Genomic DNA, 23,080 nt, shown 5'->3' on the forward strand with positions numbered 1-23,080 from the left:
TTGGACCTCCGCAAATGTGTGTTATCTTAATGTGTATGAAAAATATATCCACAACAATCCTTTCAGACGAAAATTGTGAGTTTATGCAAGTCCAGCACAATGGGTCTTCAGCCCCTCTTTTACACTACAACTAACCAACTCTACGTATACATAAAGATTGTTATGAAATCACACCATCCTAGATTTTTAACTAAATGTTATACTAAAACTAATATAATCGGCGTTCATCAACGAGGAATTCTCCTCCTGGAATTGGCTCGCCAACGACACTGACAAAGGAAGACTAAAAAGGCGATAAGAATCACCTGTATGAATATCAAAACCTTCAAACCTGCAATCACATAATTGCTGTCAGTAATAGAAATGAAAATGTGTAGCGTTTGACTTTTTAAGTCAAATGAACAACTCTTCAATTTCAACAATTCAACATCAATAGGATGAAAATAAGATATTAAAATTACCTTTCACCTTTTTATCATTGTAAAGGAAAATGTTTTGTAAATTTCATTTTCGTGTAATGAACCCCAAAATGGGGAGTTTTGTATTTATTTTGGAACAAAGAGCATGTAAATGTATCCAACTTTACGCCTATTGATATTGTATATTATATAGACTTCAAAACTTACCTTTTGACGCGACCAACTTTAAAACTCGCCTTTTAATGCAAAAAAAAGTGTAAACTTGGATGCATTTCCATAAATAAAGTTAAAAAAACCAAATGCATTAAAAAAAGTAAGCTTTAAGTTCTGATACACACAACAGTTATATGTGTAAAGTTGGATACAGATCTATACTTATATACACTAATTCCATATCAATTTTCAATGTGATAGGTGAGTCATGAATGATTTGACCTCAAAAGTCAAGTGTATATGAAACTCATTATATGTAAATATAATCATATACAGAATATAAAGAGCCATGTAATACCTTGGAGTTTTTGTTTCGTGTCTTCCCCGTTGGAACCAGCCCCTTTCTGTTTAGTGCCACGAGAACCAAATCTTTTAACTCGAGAATTATAATTTACTGCCTTGTATTCAGTATGCCCGCCCATGACACATGTATTAGGACAAATGATGCCACCATCATACTCATCACTCCCATCACAACAATCTTGTAAAGAATGATAATAAAGAAACTATCTCAATGAAAATGTTGAATTTCATGACTAGGATTTTAACCCGTCACTTATAATATCATGGCTGGTTCATTTAACAGGTTTAGGAAAAGAAAAGATATGCAAGTAAGTAAGTGAAGCATACCGCAAATTTGGTCATTCACGCGTGAGGAAAATAAGAACCGAGGTGAACTTCCTGCGTTTCTGCAATAAAACTTTGCAGTAGGACAAGCAGATGTTCCTGCAGATCGTAGGAGCAAAGTTACAGGATGTATACGGTACATATGTCATTGATAACCTATACTTACAGACTATAAATAGATATACAAACAGATAAAGATAAAGAAAACTCCTTGAAAGGAGATAAACAGATAATGTAAGCTACTGCAAACAAAGAACGATGATCATCAGTGTCAAATACATTTTGAATCAACAAACTCACAAGAATAACTTAAATCTCAAAGTAAGCATGCATAATACTAGGGGTGTTCATGAACCGTTGAAGTAGGGGTGCAAACGAGCCGAGCGGCTCGCGAGCTACTCGAGATCGGCTCGAGAAAAAGCTCGAAACGAACCGAGCCTTATCAAGCCCGAGCCGAGCTTGAGCCTAAAATAAAGCTCGTTTGTTTATTGAGCCCGAGCTCGAGCCTCGCATGTGAAGCTCGTTAGGCTCGTCGAGCCTTATCGAGCCTTAGTGTAAACGAGCCGAGTCGAGCCGAGCTTATTTAAACTTGTTTACAAGCCGACCTCAAACCTAAAAATAAACTTATTTAGTAAACGAGCCCGAGCTTCAATTATCGAGCTCGCGAGCCTAAAAAGTCTATTATTTATATTATTTTTATTTAATATATTAATTTATAGATAATAAATGAGCCGAGCTCGAGCTTGAGAAAATACCAACAAGCCGAGCTCGAGCTTTGAAAACAAAGCTTGAATCGAGCCGAGCTCGAGCCCGAGCTCTCATAAGTTAATCGAGCTCGAGCCTGGTCGAGCTCAGGCTCGGCTCAGCTTGTTTGCACCCCTAGTTGAAACCCACTGAACCGCCAAAACATGTTTTGGTTAGTTTGAGATTTATACAGTTCAGTTCATGGTTTGAAAAGCTAAGATTAACGATTCGATTAGACCGAACCTGGCATTTAGATTTATTATTAATCTATAATTTACAACTTTCGAAATATACGGTTATACATATGTATTATCTTGGTTTAAAAAAGCGCGAAGCGCTCCGAAGCGTTTTGGTTCCAAAAGCTTTAAGCGAAGCTTCAAGCGCGAAGCGAGAGCTTCACGTATACGAAGCGCTCCATATTATATATAATTATATATAATGTTAATTTTATATATATGTATAAAAAATAGCTATCCATATTATATATATGTATTTTATAATGTTAATTTTGTACTTTTATGCATAAATTAAAAAGTTTAAGGACCAAATGTAAACTACTGAAGATAGAGGGGGTTAAATGTTTAAATAGACAAACTATCTTTACACTTTTTAAGTAAAAAGTTAGAAGTTTTAGGGACTGAATGTAAACTAATGAAAGATAAGAGGGATTAAATGTTTAAAAACCTTAACTTATAAAAACCCTAAAAACCTAAAATACATATACGCAGCCGTCACCGTCAGCATCTCTCTTCTTCTTCCCCCCTTCTTCCTGGTTTCCGGCTGAAAGCAACTCCGTCGCCGGAATTTGTCGCCGGATTTCACATAGGAAGTCGCTATATCATCGCTATAAGGTCGATATGTACCTTGTAAAGACTGTTGGGCTTAAAAAATGGCCCAAATGGTGACCTGATTGGCTGGAGCGTCGCTTCACAGCTTCAACGCTTCACCGCTTAAAGCTCGCTTCAGGTCGCTTCATGTAATGCATCGCTTCAGAGCCAAAAAAGCGTTTTTCCGATCGCTTCATCGCTTCATCGCCTCAAGCGCGCTTCAAGCGCGCTTTTTTAAACCAAGTGTATTATATTCATAAACCGTCCTTATAACTTTCTAAATTCAGTCATTATAACTTTCTAAAATTCAGTACAAACTAACCATGTTGAGATAGAAAAAACTTTAAAAACCGGATCAAACCCGCCCAAACAGCCAAACTGAATCATTTTGGCTGGTCCAGCTGATCCAACCAGTCGAACAGGACCTTGAACATCACTAATACATCCCAAAGTCAAATCAATTTTGCCCTAAAAACTAACTCAATCAACAATTAATGAATTAGGGTTTAAAAATTACCAGGTTCATCAGTACCATCAACACAGTCACAAAATTCATCGTTAATACGGTCTCTAGTGAACGAATTCGATCCATCTTTGCAATGAATCACCTCTGAAGCAAAGTACTTCTCATCTGTCAAACACAAGGGTCAAATTAACATCAGAATGAGCGAGAAATATGTGGAATTTGAACGCATGCGTACACACAGAGAACCTAGAGGGTGGATTCCGATTGGTACGTTTGAAGAATTGGAGAAAGAGAAATGGAGATTGAGGAAGATGCAGAGATTGATGACAAGTAGAAGATTTGTTGTGTCCATTGGGATTGGGTGAGTAGTTTTAGTTGGTTTTAGGGAACTGAGTGGTGGTGACCTCCATTAGAGCATTGGGGACGAAGGTTTACTTTGACTTTGGATGTAGTCAACTGTTGTTATTTGTAAATTAACTAGGTGATACCCTCTCGCTTCGCGGGTCGATAACCGAATAATTCTCAACCAATTAAAAAAGCATTACTATAGTTTTGCTAGAAAGAAAAAGTAAAACGATGACAAGATCGCAATTTTGAGCTCATGGCAAAACAGTAATTTATAAGGACTAATAAGCGAGTGTTAGGCAGCTCTTTGACACGATTTTTAGCTGGAGGCAAAGTCATATTTTTTTAGTAAAATCGTAATTTTTAGCTAGGGGAAAACCATATTTTTATTTTGCAATGGGGGCAAAAACATTTTTTTGAATTGAGGGTGATATCGTAATTTTAAACCGAGGGGAAAATCGTAAATTTTAGTTGGATGCAAAAGCATAATTATATTTTGAAATGGGGGCAAAGACATAATTTTAAACTGTGGGCAAAACCGTAATTTTAAAGTGGGTATAAATTAATAAACTGGTGTAAAATCGTAATTTTAAGCCGAGGAAAAACAAAATTTTATTTTGAACTGGGACGGAAACGTAATTTTGGCTGAGGGTAAAAGCGTAATTTTTTTACCGAGGGCGAAATCGTATTTTTTAGCTCGGGGCAAAAGGGTAAATGTATTTTGAAGCTGGGGCATAACTGTATTTTTAACGGGGACAAAACCATAATTTTAAAGTGGGTATAAAATAATAAACTGGTTGGTCCAATGGGTATTGGTCGCCGCCCATTTGAACCAATGGCAGAGAAACACTATTCCTGAGTAAAAACGTAATTTTAAAGCGTGTATAAAATAACAAATTGGTTGGTCCAATAGGGAAGGGCCGGCCGCCCTTTTCAGCCAATGGCTGCGAACCACTATTCCCGCCATGTGAATTGTATATGTTGAAAATGGATGGCAACGAATCATTGGGTATAGGTGATATCCATACTCGGTTCTAAAATCTTGTTTCATATCTGACTCATTACTCGTCGGGTATCAAGTACACCTGTTGGGATTATCATGTATATGTATTTTTTATTTTCCTTTATAATTTTATGTTTTAAAAATCTATATAATATATCAAATTATGCTAAATAACATACATATCATCTGATCATGTCAGGTTAGTGTACACCCAATTTCATGTTATAACAAGATCATGCTTCTGTAAAACATGATCATGTTCTTTCAGTCTGTGGTCTAAAACACAATAGGGGTTTCACAACATGATCATGTCAGTTTAGTTCACTTAAGTTTAAAACAAACAAAACATGATCATGTTGTTGTGAAAGCCAAGTGTTTTAGACCTGTCGCGTTTTAGACCTGGAATGGAAAGGTGGGGTAACTGACATGATCATGTTAAACAGAAACATAATTAACATGTTTGGTAACTGACATGATCATGTTAAAATAGAAACATGATCATGTTGTGAAACCAACATTGCGTTTTAGACTAGACCTGCACAGTAACATGATCATGTTAAAATAGAAACATGGTCATGTGAAACCCAATTGCGTTTTAGACCTGGAAGAGGTGAGGTAAGTTCGGTTAAAGAACATGATCACGATCATGCTAAAATAGAAACATGATCCTGTTAGAACAGAAACATGACCATGTTAAAACTCTGGCTATGTTAAATAGAAGTCAAACTCTATTACGTTTTAGACCTGGAGTGTACGTTTTAGAGACATGGAGTGTAAAATGTTGGAACAAAAACATGACCATGTTAAAACATAAACATGACCATGTTAAAACCCATTGCATTTTATAACCTGCAACTGCAGATTCTTTTTTTAGGTTTCATTGCGTTTTAGGTATCTGGGTTTTCGAATTTTTTTTCTTTCAAAAGTATAACAATAGTATACTCGTTTTAAAGATAAAAAAATGCTCATTTTTATAAAAAATTAATGTCGTATGAAATAGTTATTAACGTTTAAAAAACGGGTGGGGTGGGATTGGAGGAGAGAGAAACTATTGCTTTGGATTGACTATAATACCCTTACACAAACTCACACGTCTCTTTTTTTGGTTCAATTTTACTCATTTAATCTTAACTCTTGATTACTAAATAGATGGACAAGATTATTTCCTATCCTTCCTACCCAAATAAACTTCTTATAATATTCTAACCCATATTAAAAAATGTAAATTTATAAAAATATTAATCTCAAAAAATAATTTTGTATTTCATAGCATATAAATATAAATAATGTTATCAATATATATATATATATATATATATATATATTTCAAATCAAAAGTTTATTTTTCAAACAATAAAGCTACAAGAATGAAACATTATCAAACAATAGTTAATGGAAAATAAATATGAAACTTAAAAGTTTTCGAGTATATAGTTTCAGGTAATCGGGTCGGGTATCATCTAATCTCATACTCGTCCCATACCCACGAAATAAGTTTTTTCCAACACCCATCGGGTATACCTGTCCCAAATGCTTTGAGTTTCGGGTATACACAGCGGACTCAGGTATTTTTATCATCCGTGGATGTTAGAAAATGGAAATTGAGTGCTGGTATTACTATGTGTGCAAATTTTAAAAGTATATATAAATTAACCTATAGTTGAATCATCACCGAATCGAGTTAACTGGATAAGCATTTTGGTACTAACACCGTAAAATACTGGTACCGAATAATACCGTACTGATTAAATTTCAGTACTAATTTGGTACTCGCTTTTTGGCTTTTTTGAGATCAGTACTTTCAGTTCGGTATCGGTATTTTATTGACTTTTACCTTCAAACTTCGATTATGATTATGGTATAGGAAATTCTATAACTGAAGCTGGCAGTTATCGTTATGGTTAAAAGTAAAACTCGAACCAAACCGTGATTTGCACACCCCTAGATGGTTCAAACTTCGAATCTCCTTAAATGGTGAATAAACATGCAGGATATTGGTTAATGTTATATAACTCTTGAATGACTAGACAAGTATTTAAGATGGTATTCAATTTTAGAGTTCTACAGGAATTGAGGTCAGTCTCCTGATTAGTTAGGATAGTCAGTACTCCATTAATATAAGCAAGAAAAATAAGTTGATCCCTGACCATTCTGAGGACGCCACACGGGTCTCATATACATCTTCGTGACATTATATTCAATTAATCCAATAATTGGATAAATATGATATCATGGTCGGGACGTCGGGTTGAAATATTCTAAGGCTAATGGGTGTGATGATGCTTTATCCTCATGGGATGGACCTTCACATCATTCGCCATGTCATCTTTGAAGGAGGATGACTCTCAAGGGATAGAGCAACAGTGTGGAGGACTCTTCTTGTGATAAATCATTAATCATGTTCGATTCAACGCTAGGTTTTTCAACAATCGATGGAATCAGTGTGGTATTTTTCTCCACAACCTCATTCTAACTTCATGAAAAACACATCATTGAGGGACTCTTCTACCATCGGCACTACATCTAGTGTTAATTGATGAGCTTGGGCTTCCAATGATGCTAATGTCTTCATTCGGATTTCTTTCTTTAAAGTGAGATTCCTTTCCTATTCATTTAAACAATTGTGTTGATATTTTTCAACATGGCTAGCAACATTGTGTTGTGTCTTGTGAGGACGCCGACCTTGATTCTATTGGTAACCATTCGATGAACTTGATAGTTTATTCTCTTGGTTACACAAATGAAGATCATAATTGGTTGAGGCCTTGAGGGGATTCATTGTAGTAGCTAGTATACTCCATATAACTTAAAAAATGTGCCACATCGGGGTCATGGTTGTTGGAAGCTGACTCTTACACAAAGCGGTAAGTCATTCTTTACTGATAATATCTTTTAGAGTTTAATTAAGATGAGGCACACTATGAGTGATATGAGTGTACGCTTCATATTTCTTTTGGTGATATCCTTGAAAAACTTTGAATACCCTTCTAAGAACTTCAAATGTTATTAGTTTAAGTGAAATTGGCTCCTGCAGTATATACATGAACATTTAGCTCTATCCATGGTGAGATAAAAGTACTCGAGATTCTAAAATGTTTTTTTTTTTTTTTTTTTTTTTTTTTTTTTTTTTTTTTTAAGAACCCACACAAACAAAATAGAATACTCGAGGTAAAAACGAACAAATACAAAAACAAATAAAGAAAAATGATTTTGGATATTCATATTCATATTCATAACTAAAATAAAAGATAACAAACAAAACCAAACAAAGCAATTAAATCACTAAGTGTATTGGTCCCTAACAACAACGCCATTTTGTTGATTATTATCAAATCATGCAAAAAAAAAAAAAAAAAAAACTCAACTAACATGAATAGGTAGGTTAAGTAGGGGATTGTATACATGAGGAGCTCAAACGGGGTTAATATCTTTCAAGTTTATTTCATTATGAAAACTAAAACCAAATATTTGATTCATGATTATTATAAAACTAGATTGCAAGTAATCTAACATGAAACATACGTCACACAAAAACACATGAAAAGAAACACACGATCACAATCAGGTTAGCATTTAGGTTTGAATTTTTTTTAAAGAAAACTTCATTAAACACAATCGAAAACCTAAACAGGGCCGGCATAGAACAACCAACTACAACATATAAAACGGGTTTTTACACCAATCATTTCGAACTATTGATGCGTGTCGGTGTGTATATGTTTTAGGTGTATACTTTAAGCCTTTTTTACACTTTTTAGCCAAGTTTTAAATTTATAAATACGATATTTACTAACACTAAACACACATATGGGCAAGTGCACCCATCGTGGACGTAGTATAGTGTTGGTAAGATACCGAGGTCGTCCAAGGACACAAGAGCTTTTAATACCGGTTTATCCTCAACGTCTAATCAAATCAAAAAGTAAGAAAAAGATTTTTAAACTAGAAAAATAAAACTAACTAAAATGCTGAAAAGTAAAATAAAAGTAAAAACAGATAGACAAGATAAATCACTTGGATCCGACTCGTGTGTAGTGTAACCTTTGATTATTTCCGCACTTTTGCACTTGTTTAAGAGATTATCTTAGTTATTGTAGTAGGCCCCTCTTTTGAAGGCGACGTTACCCTCAACCCAGTAGTTTGAGTCAGCAAGGATACAATCCTAAAGGGTCGGATTATTGAAAGATAATTAATTAAGTTATTAATGCATAATGTGGTAGGCCCCTCTTTTGAAGGCGACCTTACCCTCGGCTAAGTAGTCTGAGTCAGTAGGGATACAGTCCTAAGTAGCCGGGTTAAAGTTTTAATAGTAGTTTAACTTATGAGGGGGTGAAAGAGTTTGGACCCCCGCCATCCAATACCGTTGGGTATTGAAGGAGGTCCTACTAAATTTGACCCAGGTCCTTTGCAGGATCTATACACTGAACAATGGCAAGACTCTTACCAAACCGTTCCCTTAACCCCCGACCAGGTAGCCAACATACCTCCATATAGATCGTGGAGATATGAATGGTGAAAATCTTTTATTTTATATAGACAGTAAAATAATGCCAAGACACCACAGACAAACGATAAGGAAGAATCACCTTCAACATAAGAAACTAGTTATTAAAGTCATTAATACATAACCAATTAAAAAGTGCAAAAGATTAAAAATAAAAAGTATTACACTAAACACTTGTCTTCACCAAGTGATGTAAGAGATTTAGGCAAACATGACCTTTGATTGTCAAGAACTCTTACGATCAATCTTGGATCCCGAGACGACTCACACACTCTATGATGGACAATGGATGATGGTGTTGTTATGGTGGTGGATGATGGTGTTGTGATGGTGGTGGGTGGTGGGTGAAGTGTGAGAGATGTGGTGTGCCAAGGGATGAGTTGCAAGAGCTCAAAGCACTCCTATTTATAGGCTGAACAGAAGCTCGGGCACGGCCCCATGTCCATTGGGCACGGCCCCGTGTCCATCCTTCTCTCTTTCTTCATTAAATGCAGTTTGTCTGCATTGGTTGACCACGCCCCCGTGTCCGCTGAGCACGACCCCGTGTGCAGAAGCATATCTGTACTATCAAGATTTGCCTGGATTCCGCGAATCTTATAGTTGACGACGGCCCCGTGTCCGCTGAGCACGGCCCCGTGGTGGGTGATGGAAGCTTCTACCACTTTGTCTTTTCTGCTGACACTTGAGAACGCCCCCGTGCTCATTGAGCACGGGGTGTTTTCCGCCTTCTGTTCTCTTGTTTTGCTTGGGAAGATGCTGTCGGGAGGCTGGGCATGCCACGTTTGTTCCTTTTCTTGTATTTATGTTAGATTTAGCTGCCCTTTTGCTTCTTTTGTTTATTTGAGCTCATTTAATCCTGAAAATACAAAAGGAAGACAAAAGCACACTTTTTCCAACATTAGTACTAAAAAAGGGTTAGTTTTATGCCACAATTGATGTAATTTATATGTTGCATTTTGTGCACATCACACTTTCGTAATTGTGAAACATGGAAAGTGTTGTGTATACTACTCAATTCTTCCGGCAATTCGAGTCGGTATGCAACCTTACCTACCCGTTCCACGATTTTGAATGGTCCAATAAATCTTGGACTCAATTTTCCTCGTTTTCGAAATCGGATAACCCCTTTCCACGGAGATACTTTAAGCATAACCATATCACCAACCTGAAACTCGATTGGTCTTCGACTTTTATCTGCGTAGGACTTTTGTCGATCTTGAGCAGCTTTTAAATGAGCCCGGATCACTTCAATCTTTTCATTAGTAATCCTGACTACATCTTTATGGGTTAATTCTCGCGGACCCACTTCACCCCAACACACCGGGGTTCGAGACTTTCTACCGTAGAGCATTTCATACGGGGCCATTCCAATACAGGAATGATAACTATTGTTATATGAAAACTCTGTTAGTGGTAGATAAACATCCCAATTACCACCAAGGTCGATAATACATGCACGCAGCATATCTTCGAGCGTTTGAATAGTTCTTTCACTCTGCCCATCGGTTTGCGGATGATATGCGGTACTAATGAATAATTTAGTACCCATTTCTTCTTGAATCGCGCCAAAAGCTTGAAGTAAAGCGCGTATCTCTATCCGATACGATAGACACCGGTACTCCATGGCGAGGTATGATTTCATTCGTGTATACTTCCGACATCTTCTCAGAAGTGTATGTTTCTCTAATTGGAATAAAATGAGCACTCTTGGTCAATCTGTCAACTATTACCCATATAGCATCAAATCCACGTGATTTCTTGGTAATTTAGTTAACAGATCCATAGTAACGTGTTCCCACTTCCACACCGGAATGTCTAACGGCTGAAGTTTACTGTAAGGCTTCTGGTGTTCTGCTTTTACTTGTAAACAAGTTAAGCATTTTTCCACATACTTCGTGATGTCTCGTTTCATTCCAGGCCACCAATAATTTTGTTTTAAGTCTTTGTACATCTTGGTAGCTCCCGGATGAATAGAATAGCAGGACTTATGGGCTTCATCAAGAAGATGAATTTTAACATTGCAAGTGTTTGGAACCCAGATTCGATCGAAACGGGTTTTCAATCCATTACTATTATCCTGCAAGTCTTTGAGCTGACCCACTATTCTTTCCTTTTTCACATTTTCTTCTTTTACAGCTTCAGTTTGCGCCTCCTTGATTCGTTCAAGTAACCCTGAGGTCACTATTAACTGCATCGACTGTACCCGAATAGGTGAATATTCTTCTTTCCTTCTCAGTGCATCTGCAACTATGTTGGCTTTTCCGAGATGATAATGAATTTCACAGTCATAATCCTTCACCGTCTCTAACCAACGTCGTTGTCTCATATTTAACTCCTTTTGATCAAAGAAGTACTTGAGACTTTTATGGTCAGTGAAAATAGTACATTTCACACCATATAAATAATGCCTCCATATTTTTAAGGCAAAGACTACGGCCGCCAATTCCAGATCGTGTGTCGGATATTTCTTTTCATGAATCTTTAATTGTATTGAAGCATACGCAATCACCTTTCCTCGCTGCATAAGTACACATCCGAGACCAAGCTGGGATGCATCTGAATAAATAACCATATCTTCAGTCCCATCTGGTAACGTTAGCACAGGGGCATTGGTCAATTTTTCTTTAAGGATACGGAAGGCATCTTCTTGTGCACTATCCCATACAAATTTCTCATCTTTACGGGTCAACTTAGTTAATGGAGTTGCAATTTTGGAGAAATCTTGTATAAATCTCCGATAATAACCCGCAAGACCTAGAAAACTCCTAATCTCTGATGGATTATTTGGAGGTTTCCATTTAGTTACAACTTCTATTTTGGACGGATCTACCGACACCCCCTCGGTATAAATAACATGTCCTAGAAACTGTACCTCATGCAGCCAAAAGGCACATTTTGAAAACTTTGCGTAAAGTCTCTCACGCCTAAGCGTTTTAAGCACTTCGCGCAAGTGATATTCATGATCCGCTTCTTTCTTTGAATATACAAGAATATCGTCAATGAAAACAATCACCGACTTGTCTAGCATTGGTTTGCAGACGCGGTTCATAAGATCCATGAAAGCCGCAGGTGCATTAGTTAATCCGAAATACATTACTAAAAACTCGTAATGCCCATAACGCGTTCGGAATGCTGTTTTCGGTATATCTTCTTCTTTTACTTTCAACTGATGATAACCCGACCTTAAGTCAATCTTCGAAAACCAACTTGCACCTTGTAATTGATCGAACAAGTCGTCGATCCTATGAAGCGGGTATCGATTCTTTACCGTGAGTTTATTCAACTCCCGGTAATCAATGCACATCCTCATACTTCCGTCTTTCTTCTTCACAAATAATACTAGCGCTCCCCACGGAGAAACGCTCGGTCGAATAAATCCTTTGTCTAAAAGGTCTTGTAATTGCGACAACAACTCTTGTAGTTCCGATGGCGCTAATCGATAAGGAGCCTTGGCTACCGGTTTTGCGTCCGGGACTAATTCAATACCAAACTCCACCTCACGCTCTGGTGGTAAACCCGGTAGATCTTCCGGAAAAACATCTTTAAATTCTCGTACAACTGGTACGTCTTTGATTTCTGGAGCCTCTTTTGTCGAATCATGTATGTAAGCCATATACGCCTTACATCCATGTCGAACCAGCTTGCAAGCTTTGATGAAAAAACAGATTATAGGGCTGCAGCTTTTCTCCCCATAAATAGTAGTAACATGTTTTCCGCTTGGAGACATTAGTTGTATCTCTTTACGGTTGCATATTACTTTCGCGTGATATCGAGCTAGCCAATCCATCCCGATTACCACTTGAAATTCTCCCATTGACATGGGAATTAAGTCAACGAAATACTCTTCATCGTCAATGCTCAGTTTACAATTCCAACACATATCACAAACAATAAAACTTTTATTATCACCTATTTCTACTTCAAGTGGTATAGGTAATTTTGTTAACGTGAATGTAGGATGTTGAATAAATCGATGTGATATAAAAGATCTATTTGCACTCGTATCAAATAAAATTCGTGCTGGAATTGAATTTACAAGAAATATACCTGAAACAACATCAGGTTCAGTTTTAGCTTCAGCGGCTGTCATGTTGAAAGACCTTGCCCTTGCTTTCTGAGCATCAGGCTTTGTATCAGTGGTGTCTTTGGTTCCCTCTAACTCCGGGCACTCAGACTTTTTGTGTCCCGGTTTGTAACATTTATAACATACCGACACCTTTCCCGGGCAATTTGCAACCACATGTCCCACTTTGCCACAAGTAGGACATGGTTTGTTTTTAAAATAGCATTCGCCCTTATGATTCTTTCCACAAATTTTGCATGGAGGTATCCCCCCTTTGTCAACTCCTTTCTCCGGAGCTTCATTCAGCTTTTGTTTCTTTGCGGGGATTGGGTTTTTATCAAACACCCTTCGCTCACCCCTTTCAATCTGCTTTTTCAGCTCAATTTCCCTTTCACGTGCGACATTCACTATCTCTGTAAGATGCCCGTATTTTGAAGGAGTCATAAACTCCCGATACTCCGCGCTCAACATGTTGTAGTAATAATATATTTTCTGTTCTTCAGTCTGAACCAGCTCATCGCAAAACCTGAGCTTATCGAGAAAGATTCCTGTAATCTTCTCTATCGACTCACCATTATGCCTTAGCTGAATAAACTCTTCTTTAATCCTATTGATTACAACTTTCGGGCTATGATGTCTAAGGGACGGTGTTTTGAATTCTTCCCATGTCATAATTCTCGTGGCCTCAATTCCCTGTTCCTTCTTCAGATTATCCCACCAATCCTTGGCTTGGCCTCTTAACTAACCAGTTCTGTATGCCACAAAATCAGTCTCATCACAATGGGTCCTTTCAAATACCCCTTCAATGTAGCTAATCCATCGTTGACAAACGATCGGATCAACTTCACCATGATATAAAGGGGGTTTGCATGCCATAAATTTATTATATGGGCACGCTTTAGATTTACCCGCATCTTTCTTTTCATTCATCTTATCGTCTATTACCGCTAAAAGCGTAGTTTGTAGTCTATCAATGAACTGCGGTAGACTAGCTTCTAAAGCTTTTCCGACTTCCTCGGAAATAGTAGCTTTCATCTCTTCAGTTACACGAGATGTTGATTCCTTTTCCGGTTTCACCGGCCATTTCTTTGACTGAAATATTCACAATAGTTAATCAATAACTATTTAATTTATTTCCACCTTATTACATGGAAATTTATATTACACATACTTAATCACAAGTAATGTGTATTTCTTTTTAGGTTCGGTCAAGTACATATCTTGCCTTACCTTTCTTACTTAGTGTATTTCCCCGGGTTCGAGCGTATTCATACACTCCTCCCATACACCTTTCATATATTTTTCATTATCTAATTCTATAAATCTAGACTTATTTATAATTAACTCTTACCGGATGTCTTGATCAAGCTTTGAACTGAACACACTTTGTCTTAACGAGGCTCTGATTACCAACTTGTAAGACCTTTAAAAACACTGGGTAATTTACTTGAAACATATATCACTTTATAAGTATCTTTTACCAAATATCCACAAAACGATAATTTACATGGATTTTAAATATTTTCAACAAAACCACTTCTACTTATTACACATAAGTTTCGTTTCAAAAGGACTATTATAATTGCGGAAGCTTTGACATTTGTGTGTTCGATCCTTTCGGGTACTTGATCATCATCCGCAATTCGCTACCATCACCTATAATCCACAAATTTTTCAAAACATTAGTCATTGATGTTTATAATGTGTATTAACAAGTACTAAAGTCAAAACACATAAAAGAACAACATTTTTCCAGCTCTATGTAGTGTTCACTATACAGTAGGAGTGTTCACTGTACAGTAGGGGTGTCACTGAATAATAGGAGTTTTCACTGTACAGTAGGAGTGTTCACTGAACAGTAGGGGTTTTCACTGAATAATAGGAGTTTTCACTGTACAGTAGAAGTGTTCACAATACAGTAGGAGTGTTTCAAATTATTCGACCCGTTTACATTAATGAGGTATAAAATGTACTTATAAGCTCAAAACTTCCATAAGAACCACATCTTATCATCCGTTTACATTACGACACATTAAACTAAAACTCAAGTGCCGATAATAAGGTACATATGTCCTAAGAACCACATCTTATCATTCGTTTACATTAAGCGAAGACCGGAATAAAATGTGATTTAGACCCGACAAGTTTGAAGACTTTTTTAATATGGGTAATCCAATCACATTCTGGATTTTGAGATAAAAACGACAAGGTTTGACCTGTTTCGGCTAATTTATGTAAACTAGTTACATAAACCGAACCGAACGCGTAATTGGCGTAACGGGTAACCGTAAGAGTCTTATACAGGTTTCCTAAGTCAATATGCTATAAAGAGGTTGTGATATCATTAGGATACCTTCCATTATGCCCATAACGAGTTTAATCCCATAATACGCCCCGTAGGGTTATTTTGGTCATTTTAAAGATTATAAAAGAGATTTCCGGGTTATACAAGAAATATGAGTTTTCTAACCAGGTTATAAAGTTCAAAATACTTTATTTATTATATGAAATCAGTAGCAATTGGATTCGGGTCAAAATACCATGTAGAACTCATTTTAGGTCCGAAAAGGGTATATTCGGTATTTACCGAATCAACGCCATAACCGCAGGTTACGAGCAGGTTAAAAAAATAATTAAAAATATTTAAAAATCCCAAAATATTATTTTACATCAGTGTGTAAAAGGTTTGGTGTCGAAATTTGGGTCTAGATAGGCTTTATACTAATTGCGCTGTTTAATTATTAAAGTTTCCTTAATTGCGTTTTTAGCATAACTCCTATTCTGGACCTCGGATTGACATGAAATTTTAGGGACATATTTAGAATCAGTAACTAAGGTTATTGTCCTTTCACATATCCAAAATTCTCGTTTTAAGGTCAAAAGGGCATTATGGTCAACTTTAAGCATATAACGGAAAATGTGCAAACGACTCGGACAAACAACGAACCAGCCACAGAGGGTTATACCATCATGTAACCTGGTCCTAAGAGAGTCCTAAGGCATATCTAAGTCATACCAAATCGGGTCAAAACTGAAATCAAAGCAAAAGTCAAAGTTTTGCGACTTTCGGTTCCGAACCGGGTCAAAACAGTAAATGGTCGGATCAAACAAGCTTAGACCAGTTATAATACTTATTATCAAGTTATATGAGTGATAAACAGGTTACATGCCATCTACATTGTTAATTATGCGTTAAATCGAAAATTAGCATTCTGTTGACTTTTTCTAAGCAACTTTGACCCGACATTTGAACTAGTTAGAGTGGGAATCAGAGGGTGCCCTTTTAAGGGTTTAATGCCCACATAATTACCAACATATAACTATCTTTGATTCGACTAATCACTGGACCATTTGGGATTAATCGTTAAGTCAATCGTTAATTACGACGGATTGACTTTTAAGCTAAAACTAAGCAAAAGCTTAACTAAGAAGGGTTAAGCACACTTACTGAAGTCCTATGCACGACCAGGGATGCTTAGGGAAGACACTTGAGCTCCAGAAATGATCAGAAGTGTTGAATGAAGGTGTGGTTACAATGCTTGCATACAATGGCCTTTTATAGTGATCATGGATGCATTAGATCATGACACACAAGTCTACAAGTGTAACCAGATCATCAACAAGTGTCTCTGAGGCCTAGGGGTCGTTTAGGGGGCGCCCATGCTAATTAATAATGGCTCTAAATCGGTTAAAACACCAAACAGTGCTTCTGTCCGCATTTTCTGTATCTGGCCACCTCACGATGCCCGCATCAAAGGTCCTTCAACCTTTACGTGGCCCGCCTAAATCTCTCTGACAGAACCAAATCTTTCTACTGTCCACGCAGCCTGCATAAGCTCAATGTAACTCTTACGCGGCACGCCTGAGACCTGCTGTAAGATTTTTCAAATCTTTTTACATTATTGCAGCTGGCTTTTGGCGTTTCGAAGGGGTAACTTTGTACTTTGGGCCTTTCTTATTTACGTATAAGGGCCTCATGACTTTTACCCAACTTATTAATCCTCGGTTAGTTTATTACTACCTGAAAAGTCATAACTTTCAATGTTGACGCTTTTAACCCCTTATGTACGAATTCGATCATAACTTTCTCATTTTATAACGGAACTTGATGAAATTTATATCGTGCATTCTAGTGAGCATATTTTACCGTTACAAAGCCTCGGGTTTGTTAAAGGGTCACTCAGAGGTACAACTTAAACATGTTGACACATTTAACCCCTGTAGCTTGTCTCTCACTTTCTTCCACATTTCGTTCCGTATGATCCATGATTCATTCGTTTGAAGGTACGAGCATCATGTAGGGTTACTGTAAAGTATATTTATTCCTTGTTGACATTTTGAATTCTTGAATTCACATACTTTCTATGTTTGTCAACTTTAGTCCCTCTGTAGTATTTATTACCACGGCAAACTTATGACACGTGTCATTACTTTATAGGACGCAAAATTTCGAGGTGTTACATCCTCACCCCCTTAAAAGAAATCTCGACCTCGAGATTTACTGAAACAAATGAGGGTACTTTTCTTGTATTGTGGATTCTACCTCCCACGTATACTCGGGACCTCTACGAGCATCCCATTTTACCTTTACAATCGGTATATACTTCCTTCGAAGCTTCTTAACCTGTCGATCCTCGATTGACACAGGTTTTTCAACAAACTTCAAGCTTTCATCGATGTGTACATCTGTATGCGGTATAACCAGTGACTCATCAGCGAAACACTTCTTCAGATTACAGATGTGGAAAACATTATGAATACCACTGAGCTCTTCCGGTAAGTTTAACTTATAGGCAACCGATCCGATACGTTCGATGATCTCGAAGGGGCCAATGTATCTCGGGCTTAACTTGCCTTTCTTACCAAATCGCATCACTCCCTTCCAGGGTGATACTTTAAGCAATACCTTGTCACCTACCTCGAAGTTAAAAGGTTTACGCTTCAAATCTGCGTAGCTTTTCTGCCTATCTCGGGCAGCTTTCAAACGGTCACGAATTTGGACAATCTTGTCCGTCGTTTCAAATATTATTTCAGGTCCTGTCATCTGGACATCTCCTACTTTCGCCCAACAAACAAGCGTTCTGCACTTTCTATCATACAAGGCTTCGAAAGGAGCAGCTTTAATGCTCGTATGGTAGCTATTGTTATATGAGAACTCGATTAAGGGTAGGTGGTTATCCCAACTACCACCTAAGTCAATCACACATGCACGAAGCATGTCTTCCAAGGTTTGGATTGTACGCTCACTCTGTCCGTCCGTCTGAGGATTGTAAGCCGTACTGAAATTTAAGCGCGTGCCCAAAGATTGTTGGAAACTTTTCCAAAAATGTGACGTGTATCTGGTATCTCTGTCAGAGATAATAGACACAGGCACGCCATGTAGAGATACAATCTTATCTACGTACAATTGGGCTAACATGTCGGAGCTATAAGTCTCCTTAATGGGTAGGAAATGTGCTGACTTAGTCAACCTACCAACTATTACCCATATCGTATCATTTCCTTTCCTTGTCTTTGGCAACTTGATGATAAAATCCATCATCACCATTTCCCACTTCCACTCGGGAAGTTCAGGCTGTTGTAGCAAACCTGACGGCTTCTGATGTTCAGCTTTGACTTGCGCACAAGTCAAACATTTAGCTACATAGGTAGCTATGGACTTCTTCAAGCCTATCCACCAAAAGTTTGCCTTCAAATCCTGGTACATCTTGTCAGCTCCAGGATGAACGGAGTATTTGGAACTGTGGGCTTTCTGGAGGATAACATCTCCTAGTCCTCCATAAACTGGAACCCATATTCGTCCATTTAACCTTAGAATTCCGTCCTTTCCGTAGGATAACTGTTCTTCAGTTACTCCTAGCTTTTCATTAGGATAGTTAGCTTCTAGCACAGCTTCCTTCTGTGCAGCTAACAACCTTTCATTCAAGCTGTTCTTTATCTCGATGCTCTTGGCTTTGATTCTAATAGGCTTTACTCTTTCCTTTCGACTCAAGGCATCGACGACTACATTCGCCTTGCCAGGATGGTATCTTATCTCACAATCATAATCATTCAAAGTCTCCATCCACCGTCGTTGCCTCATGTTCAAATCCTTTTGATTGAACAGGTGCTGGAGGCTCTTGTGATCAGAATAGATCACAAATTTGATGCCATATAAATAGTGCCTCCATAGCTTCAGTGCGAATACAACGGCACCCAACTCCAAGTCATGGGTGGTGTAATTCTTTTCATGCACCTTTAACTGACATGAAGCATAGGCAATAACCTTGCCTTTCTGCATAAGCACACACCCCATCCCGGTGTGTGATGTATCACAGTATACCACAAACTCTTCTATTCCATCAGGCAATGTCAACACAGGTGCATTGCTCAGCTTCTGTTTAAGGATATCAAAAGCTTCTTGCTGCTTAGGGACCCAGTTAAACTTAATATTCTTTCTAGTCAAAGAAGTTAGGGGTGCAGCAATCCTTGAAAAATTCTCAATAAAGCGCCTGTAATATCCTGCCAATTCTAAGAAGCTGCGAATTTTTGTGGGCGTCTTCGGCTCTTGCCAATTCATGACAGCTTCCACCTTAGCGGGATCCACTTGGATACCACGCTCACTAACCATATGTTCAAGGAATTGGACTTCTCGAAGCCAAAATTCACACTTCGAAAATTTGGCGTAAAGCTTCTCTTGTTGAAGTAGTGAAAGAATACATCGAAGATGTTTTTCATGATTAGCTTGGTTCTTTGAGTAAATCAGAATGTCGTCTATGAAGACGATTACAAATTTGTCCAAGTATGGCTTGCAGACACGGTTCATGAGATCCATGAATGCCGCTGGTGCATTAGTGAGCCCAAAAGGCATCACTAGGAACTCGTAATAACCATAACGAGTCCTAAATGTAGTCTTGGGTACGTCTTCATCTCTAACCCTCAGTTGGTGATAACCTGACCTCAGGTCGATCTTAGAGAAGTAGCTTGCTCCTTGAAGTTGGTCGAACAGATCGTCGATCCTGGGTAATGGATACCTATTCTTGATAGTAACCTTGTTCAGCTCGCGGTAATCGATGCACAGACGCATCGATCCATCCTTTTTCTTGACAAATAAGATTGTTGCTCCCCAAGGAGACGAACTAGGTCTAATAAAACCTTTGGCTAGCAATTCATCCAGTTGTGTTCTCAATTCCTTCATCTCTGTTGGTGCCAATCTGTGGGTGCTCTAGCAACAGGTGCTGCCCCAAGGATAATATCAATCCTGAACTCCATCTGGGGGTAAACCGGGTAGTTCTTCGGGAAAAACTTCAGGGTATTCCGAAATGACAGGGATATCTTCAATCTTGGGTTTCGGCTCATCGATAGTCACTTGTGCCATGTAGATGACACAACCAGGGGCGGATATATATAGAACCATGGGGTAGCCTCCGCTACCGCTTGGTCGGAAAATTTTTGACTTTTTTAGTGTAAAATTTGGAAAAATTTGACGTTTTTTCGATTTCGTTACCGCCTATTTATAAAACGTTCCCACTTGGTCGGAATCCTAGATCCGCCACTGGACACAACCCTTCTTCAAACATCTAGAAGCCTTGAGCATAGTCACTTGCTCAGGCAGTCCATACTGGGTATCTCCCTGAATGGTAAGTGGTTCACCAGACGGAGTCTTGATCACCACTTGCTTCTTATAACAGATAATCTGGGCCTGGTTATGAGATAACCAGTCCATACCCAAAACTATGTCGAAACCAGCTAACTTTAAAGGAAGTAGGGTCAAGGGAAAAGAGTGGTTCTTAATAGATATGGAACATCCCTCTAAAATGGTTGAGGCGGTTTCTAAGGTGCCATCAGCTAGTTCCACCTCATACTTCACACTTAAAGTCTTAACAGGTAAATTCAGCAATTTGCAAAACTTATTGTCTACAAAAGATTTATCAGCTCCTGAATCAAATAGTACTCTTGCATAGACATCATTTATAAGGAGATACCTGTGATCACATTGTCGTCCTGCACAGCTTCCTTTGCATCCATTCTGAAGACTCTCGCATTGGTCTTCTTCCCTTCGTCAGCTTTCTTTGCATTCTTTGGGCAATTCGTCTTGATGTGCCCCTTTTCGTTGCAACTGTAGCACGTTGCATCCTTCAGCTTCTTGCACTAGAGGGTCTTATGTTCCGTGGACTTGCAAATCCCACAACGTCCTGACTGAGATTAGGATTTGGAGTCAAGTCTACACTTCCCATAATGGTATTTCTGGCACGTCTTACACTTGGGCTTATCCCCAGACTGATGCCCATCTTTCCTTGAACCAGATCCTTTCTTGTGGTCATTGCTTCCACGGTGCTTCTTATTCGATCGACGCGAGTTGTCGTCATCATCATGCTTTCTCTTCTCGGCATCCTTGTTCCTCAGCGATCTCAGCCTAACCGCATCCAGCGTGAGGGATAAGGATATATCAGCTACTGACTTGAATGTAGCTAGCCGAGAGGCTTTCACACTAGCCTTGATCTCCGGAGCTAAGCCCCTTATGAAACGAGCTATTCTTTTAGGTTCCGGGGTCACCAGATAAGGAACCAACCTTGACATCGTGTTAAAGCTCGTAAGGTAAGCTTGGCAATCCAGATTCTTCATAGTTAATGACAGAAAATCCGACTCGATCTTTTCTACCTCATGCTGAGGGCAGTAGTTGTCTCGGATGAGGGCAACAAATTGTGCCCATGACATATCATACAGTGGAATCTTCCCAGTTTCCTGAATCAATGATCTCCACCAGGCCAAGGCCTCACCCTTGAACGATTGCGACACAAACTTTACCACATCCTTTTCAGCGCACCCGCTGATATCAACCACCGTGTCCATCTCATCTAACCATGTCATGCAGTCTATCGCTCCTTTCTCCCCTGTAAAATCCCGGGGCTTGCACGAAACGAAGTACTTGTAAGAGCAACCCTTATCACGGGGTCCTTGGTTCAACACAACTTTTTGAGACGGGACACTATGATGGTTCGAAGAGTGACGATCATCATCTTTCTTCGGTTCTTCCTTCTTGGAGGGTGGTGGCTTGCTATGTGCCTCGGAATGAGTCTTGGGCTTAGAATGTGGTGCGGATAGCGTCCTACTTCAAGACCCGCTATATTCCTCATACTGCCGTTCTAAGGCCGTTGTAACAGCGTTGTCTACTAACGCTTTCAGTTCAGCACCCGTTATATTAATTCAGGCGTTATCATTCTCCTTTGGATGACTATTAATTTCGTCCGAGTCAGCCATTTTTGTATCTTGAACTGCTACATAAAATAATGGAAATAATTTATTTGGGAGTTTATTGTGGAATTGCCCTTTCTGGCAATTCATTAACCATGGTAAACATAGACCATATTTGGTTAATTTGTTACTCACATTTATTTAGGATTTCAATATAATTTATCCTAATTGTAAACAATATTGTTAGTGGCACAAAAGCCTAGTCACAGGGATGTTTTAAAATTTTAAGCCATGATTTCAGAGAATCAAGGTGCGTAGGTTTGAACATAGTTCTTTACCTCTTCTGACAGGGAGTCATAGACTACTATTGTCTTTTGTCTTATATGATAATGAATATGGCCTGTAGGCACTACATCACTAATGGATGCTTGATATGTGATCATCTTAATTGATGATTTAAACCCATGATTTATAGATCATTAAGTTAGGTTTTGGAATCCCTTGAAGGATCCTTGTGCAAAAATGACACGTGTGATTTTAGTGAATCACGTCTGCCAGGAGTGTTAACATGTTACAGAGGTTAACAGGGATTTGAATCTCTTAATCAGGTCTTATCATCTTGGTCGGGTCTTATAATGACACGAAGGATAGGTTATACCGTTAAGATTCTTTATTTAATAACTGGTAGGCAGATT

General features: G+C 38.3%; 1 protein-coding gene and 2 long non-coding RNA genes across 3 annotated transcripts in view; 1 reads left to right on the forward strand and 2 right to left on the reverse strand.

Moving 5' to 3' along the window:
- LOC110922461 (glucosidase 2 subunit beta) lies at nucleotides 1-3,749 on the reverse strand. Its single transcript, XM_022166759.2, has 5 exons — nucleotides 3,543-3,749; nucleotides 3,348-3,461; nucleotides 1,263-1,358; nucleotides 931-1,113; nucleotides 1-331 (listed from the first exon to the last, which is right to left on the reverse strand). The coding sequence occupies exons 1-5, from the start codon at nucleotides 3,646-3,648 to the stop codon at nucleotides 228-230; spliced, it is 603 nt and encodes a 200-aa protein (XP_022022451.1). The 5' UTR covers nucleotides 3,649-3,749; the 3' UTR covers nucleotides 1-227.
- LOC110922463 lies at nucleotides 2,756-15,971 on the forward strand. The gene is made up of 3 exons (XR_002583179.2): nucleotides 2,756-3,073; nucleotides 9,643-9,645; nucleotides 15,959-15,971. It is a non-coding gene; the product is annotated as an uncharacterized LOC110922463 (long non-coding RNA).
- Nucleotides 14,654-23,080, reverse strand: part of LOC110922462 — a 14,381-nt gene continuing 5,954 nt past the window's right edge. Inside the window, exon 3 of the long non-coding RNA XR_002583178.2 lies at nucleotides 14,654-14,867. This is a non-coding gene — a long non-coding RNA (uncharacterized LOC110922462). The remainder of the gene's footprint in view (nucleotides 14,868-23,080) is intronic.

This window comes from Helianthus annuus, chromosome 17, assembly GCF_002127325.2.
Source record: "Helianthus annuus cultivar XRQ/B chromosome 17, HanXRQr2.0-SUNRISE, whole genome shotgun sequence".
Lineage (NCBI taxonomy): Eukaryota > Viridiplantae > Streptophyta > Magnoliopsida > Asterales > Asteraceae > Helianthus > Helianthus annuus.